The 6,000-nt window shown below is 41.0% G+C and overlaps 1 protein-coding gene across 11 annotated transcripts in view; it reads right to left on the bottom strand.

Annotated features, from left to right (window-relative positions):
* LOC131237382 (sterol 3-beta-glucosyltransferase UGT80B1) overlaps positions 1-4,923 on the bottom strand; it is an 82,276-nt gene extending 77,353 nt beyond the window's left edge. For 3 of the 11 annotated variants that reach the window (XR_009167211.1, XR_009167209.1, XM_058235110.1), the window contains exons 1-2: positions 4,591-4,922; positions 4,115-4,474 (exon numbers count right to left, since the gene is read on the bottom strand). Coding sequence is in view for 7 of the 11 variants with exons in the window: in XM_058235110.1 (XP_058091093.1) it covers positions 4,115-4,415 (301 nt within the window). In the remaining 4 variants the exon portion in view is untranslated. Of the gene's footprint in view, positions 1-3,611; positions 3,858-4,114; positions 4,475-4,562 lie in introns of those variants that run through there. The other 8 variants (XR_009167210.1, XM_058235111.1, XM_058235109.1 and 5 more) reach the window with 7 other exon arrangements.
* Between the last annotated feature and the right edge of the window lie 1,077 nt (positions 4,924-6,000).

A 6,000-nucleotide genomic window follows, 5' to 3' on the forward strand; every position in this document is an offset into this window, starting at 1 on the left:
TCCCATGATATCACAATAGAAATGCTCAAGAAAGACTCACCAAGAAAATACGGGTTGAAGTTTCAGACTTCACGGGTTGCCTTAATGCAAAGGCTTTTCCCGATTGAATTACAACATTGGAAGATTACATGGTAAGACATGGATGATGTCCAGCGAGTAGCCTTTGTCAAGGTCAAGTTGAAGGGCCTAGCAAGAATTTGGTAGCGAAGCATTAACAACAACAACTCATCCTGGATTATCCTGCTATCACCAAGTGTGCTGACATGAGGGAGAAGCTGGAAAGTATTTTCCTTCAGATTACATAGATACTCTTCTCCAAGAGCTCCTTGCATTCAAAATGGGAACTTTATCGGTGGATGACTACACTGAGAAGTTTAATGAGCTTTTTGTCCATTGTAAGCCTGCAAAGACGGATCGTGGAACGGCTAACCGCTATCGGGCAAAGTTACGCCAACGGATCTAGCGCAAGATGTTCATGTATGATTTCAAGTCAGTTGATGATATTCATTAGAAGGCTCAACGAGTTGAGCAACAGTTGTGGCAGCATCCTCCCCAATGCCTTGATTCTCCAGTCGGGGAACCTTCTATGAGAAAGGGTCCAGATCTGCATCTCAACCAAACTCTACCAAAGGACTACCGACTACCTCCCTATCCTTATTAGCCACACCCATAGATGCATACTCCTCATATAAGACAACCTCAACCTTTGCAACGGCCTCCGCCACAAAATTTATACCAAAAGCAACCAGCGGTGTAAGGACATGACACCAAGGGGCGAGATCTTAATCTTAGTCCTCCCCTCAAGAGAGAACGGTGGGTTAGTTGACTGTTACTGTTGCAGATAGATATGGAACTTTTTTAATGATTCTCTGCAAGCCATGAACCTCCACTATTACGGTAATGAGGACCTCTACTACTCGAACGATTCTATGTATTACGATGAGAACATTGAGATAGAACAACCCTATGCAGAGCCAACATTGTAGGTAGAAGACCCTCATGCTGAAACTGCGGTTGAAGCTAAGGTTGAAGGCCCTACTCTTATCATACACCGCCTCCTTGCCACCACTGAGTAAGAGGAAGACTGGCAACAGACCATTGTTTTCTGTACACGGGTAAAATGCCAGGGTAAGTTATGTAATATGATCGTCGATGGTGGCAGTGCAATGAACATAGTGTCTCAAGAAGTGATTGATAAGCTCAAATTTTCAACTGAAAAGCATCCAAAACCATATAAGGTTGCATGGGTCGACAACACTACCATCCCCGTGACTCAAAGATGTTTGGCATCCTTTAAAATCAACATATATTAGAATAATATTTGGTGTGACATAATTCTGGTGAATGTCACCCACATCCTTCTCAGGTCGACCTTGGCTCTTTGATCGAAAGGTACAAAGCGGTGGTGAGGCTAACACGCATACTTTCCTATAATGAGGTCACCATATCTTTCTTCGCCCATTGCAGCTTACGTTACCCCATTCATCTACACCTCCATCGTTGACATCGACTGGTCTTTCTAACTCCCGTGTTCACACCATGCGGAAGTTCGGGGAGGAAGGCAAGGAGAAAGGCATAATGTTTGCTCTAGTCACAAAACAAGTGTAAGAGCTTGGATATGTTCCTCATGAAATTGAATTCATGCTTAATGACTTCCAAGATTTGATGCCCAATGATATGCATAAGTTGCCTTCGCTGCGGGATATTCAGCATGCCATATATTTGGTCCCCGAAGCATCCTTGCCTAACCTACCAGCATACCGAATGAGTCCTGCCATCCGAGAAAGCCTAAGCCCATTTGTTGTACTCAGTGTTCAAATTATCTCCAATATTATCAAAATATCTCCAATATTATCTTTATCTCCAGCTCAGCGATACCAATAATACTGGTAGCGATACCGATAATGCTAGTAGTATCAAAAATTCAAGGTATTAGCAATGTATCGCTAGGTATCGCCAACGTATCAATATCGCTAATGTAATCGCCAATATTTTCAACTATGTAAATTCTAGGCGTCACTTGTATTGTCAATGCATCAATATCGTCAATGTATCACCAATATTTTCGACTATGTAAATTCTAGGTAATGCTTGCATCATAAGTGTATCAACGATATTTCAATAATATCGCCAACGTATTAGTATCATCAAAATTTTGTTTATTAGAAAAAAATTATTTCAATTTTTTTCATGGGCACATAGTTGTATGTAGTGTTCAATTTGTCATTGATAATATCTCAATATTATCGATGTCGCAATATGCGCGATATTGAGACCACAATCTTTCGTTTCCTTTCCAATTGTTGATGATTTCTTTGTGAAATATCATGTGTTGTTAATATTTTGCAATATCGATGGATGTTTAGATGGAAGGCTGGATGGTTAAATAGGCCAGATGGGATGGTTGGATTGATTTCTTACAACAACACATGCTTTTAAGGCCCCGTTAAATAGGAACTTGTTAAGCATGCATTCGTTTTGCAATTTTTTTTATTAAATTTCTAAATATGCAAATATGTACATTTTAACATCTCATGAAGTTTTGCTGAAAATTCCACCGTTTTTCCCATGTTTCCTCACATTTCCAGTTATCAGCGATATTATCGGCGATATCGATATTGTTTCCGAATCCCTGGCCAGCAAAACTTGTAGCAATACCGATACTTCGAACATCGGATAGCACTCAAGATGGACGCAAGTTGACTTACAAACACAACATGGATTAAAGAGGGTTGACTATAATCGAGCACCTACCAACATGAATGTAGGCACATCAATCAATTTAAAGGCCATTCTCAAACTATTGGAAAAGCACCCTCTATTTCATTTGGAATGGAAGGCAATCATGTTTAGAAATCAAATATCTAACCTCAATATGATCTTAAATAAAATCACCCACTTGGTAACCAAATACTGCAATCAAATGAACCCTAAAAAGCCCTTTAATCCTCGGGATCATCAGATCATCCAGGCTTGGTGTCAGACGTATATTATGCCGGCTAACCGAATAATGGTTCCCATCAAGTGGAATTACTCTATTCCAGGATTTTTCAAATTGACTTTCAACGGAGCATAAAACCCCACATCTCATTGCGGCAGCGCTGGGGAAATAATTGGGGATACAAAAGATGACTACATTTCAGCTTTTGCCATCAATATTCAAGACTGGATAGTAAATGTCACAAAATGCCATGCCCTGTTTCTTTGAACCAAATTGGCATGTAAGCTACATATTTCTATGCTTCAGACTGAAGGAGATTCAAATTTTACTGTAAGGCTTTTTATTGAAGCAGGATCTATAAAACTGGAGGACGGAAAAGAGAATATGGAATTCCCACAGCCTTCTTCAGCAAATCAATATAAGGCAGCCAGACATGTTTACAGAACAGAGATATAACCTAGCAGCAGATGTTTTCTCTATATCTGTGGGCCCAATCTATTGATAGTGCTTCGTTCTTGATAATATTCTTAGTGAAGACACTTTTGATTGTGCAGTCTTTCTAACTGTTTCTTAACGAAACTTCTGCTTTAATAAAAAGAAAGTTGTAATGCCAAGAGCAAAAACTAGCAAATGCCTATCCGCAAAGTCCAAACAAGCACCACAAACATACCACCCTTGTGGACGCGTGAAATCCAATCCCCTCATCAGGCTGACTCCACAGTGGAAGCACCCGCGTCCAAAAATCAGGTCAATCCAATCATCCAGTGAGCCACGTGTGCAGTGCAGGTTGACCATTGGCTTTTCTTTTGATCCATCCATTTTCCCATATACATGCAGGAGATCAAAAGAGCAGACCAACATGATTTTCTTGCTAGGTCATACTCCTCAAGGGGCTCACCTGATGAACAGCACAAACCTAGCATACAACCGTACAAGCATAGCACTTCAGTTCAGCATCCACAGATGCGCATTTGCAAGCATATTACATATTCCTTTTAGCCAGAGATACTTCTCCCCAACAAACCAAGATTTACTCTATGAAATTCTAAACTTACACATGCATGTAATTGAGTAATGGAGACAGATAATCATCACCTTTTTTCTATAATACAAAACCAAACCTCAAAGCGAACTACATAGAGACTATTTGGACAACGAGATATGCGAACTAACCAGGACGAGAAGGAGAAGAAGGAGAAGGAGAACCACCACTCAGCGGAGACTCTTTGAACTTTGAAATCTCCATGCTTGAAGGAGTATACACACAATCCGACTTCCGATCCTCTCCTCCGTTGAAACAATGACCATTACCCGTTCCAGAATTCAGACCCCCTCCCACTTCAGAAACATCAACGTAGCTGCCAAACTCTTTCTTCCCTAAATCTCCCACAATCTCCAGACCATAAATCACATCATCTTCCAAACCTTTGTGCAAAACCTCAGCAGGGACCCCGTTCCTTTCCCTCTCTTCCATGGAAGTTTTTCAACAACTCATCGAATCCACCGTTCGATCGTGTCCAAGGAATTCAAGAACTGCGACGCGAGCAAGTACTCGTATCAGACGGAGAATATGAGATTAAAGCAGTAACGAAAAAGGAACCTTAAAGAAAGGCATTCAAACCAGAAATCGCATTTTTCTGTCGACCTACCAGTCAGTCAGCCAGCCAGTCCAAAGCCTTGGAACGTCCGTTGAGCACGCTTTCGTGGGACTTACGGTAATCTCAACCGTTCATCATCGATATAAACGAGGATTAAGGAACGAAGAGCTTATTTACAGCAGAAAGCAACCGAGAGTAGGAGAAGGAGAAGAAGCTGTAAGCTGTGAAACAGGAAAAGAGATTGAAATTGAAGAAAGAAGGTATTTTTACAAGTACTTAGTAGAAAGAAGAAGGTTCCAGAAATAGCAGGGGTTTGATTCGGAAAGAAAATTCGAAGGATTAAAAACGCATACCTCACGACGGCAGAGCCGCTCGCTCGAACTCCGTTTCGAGACGTAAGAATAGTATGTTAGTTTTGCACCATTTAAAAATGGTGGTGACTGATGCTTCTCACATGTGTCACTGATTTACATCTATCCAGACCATCCAAATTGTGGGTCCACTGTGGATGGAAAATATGTATGATGAAAAAAATCTTAACCATCAAATTATTGTCTAGATGGTTAAAAAATGATAATGACTGGTCCAAATTTGAAGAATCAAATCAGATGATTGATATTATCTTCTCAGTGCAACTTTTTTATCATGATCCATTCACAGATGGTTCAGAGATTTTTACGGTCTGGATTGCCGTATAAATATACTATATATATGTTTGAAGAGTTGCTACCATTTTCTAACTGGTGCAGTACTAACATAAGAATCTCGCCAGCGTTGGGGAGGAAAGAGAAGGGAGATGATATGGTGTAGCCGGTAACACCGAAACATGTTAGATCTATTTCTTCACGGTACACGTGTGTGGGTGATTCATCAATCGGCACGGTTCATATAATGGGCCATACTGTGGTTGAATTTATCTTAATTGATCGGTGGATTTGAAGATATGTTAGACAACTTAAGTTTTTAACGGGTGAAATTAAGTGACGGGAAGTGAAGAAATGTAACGTCTAGGATTGTCTGATGGGTGTCATTTTTAATAAAATGATCTATCCAAATAAGCCCCACTAGATAAACGGTCTCAGGTGATGCAACATCTGGTCTGATTTACTTCAGATGGATGGATCTACCATGTTATGGTATTTCCCCTTCTACCGTATCGTCTACGGAAGAAAAGGAGGACAGACCGCCATTGGCTAATGGAGCGGCTTAACGAGACCGAGGGCCTACACTTCGGGAGTACTCGCCGTCTTGCGTCCTCGGCATGTGCGTGGGGACCGCAACCTTGTTATCACATCTACATGATCCCAACCATTCATTGATCGAATGGTTAAAACAAGAACGGCCAGCTGTTCTTATCGAGCATTCCACTGGCAGATGGCAACATTGTGTTATCCGCCGTGGATAGCCTACCAACTGAAAAATCACCCAAATGGAATGATCCTAACGCTTCATTAGTTGGTC

The sequence above is a fragment of the Magnolia sinica genome, chromosome 2 (genome assembly GCF_029962835.1).
Source record: "Magnolia sinica isolate HGM2019 chromosome 2, MsV1, whole genome shotgun sequence".
In the NCBI taxonomy this organism is placed as follows: Eukaryota; Viridiplantae; Streptophyta; class Magnoliopsida; order Magnoliales; family Magnoliaceae; genus Magnolia; species Magnolia sinica.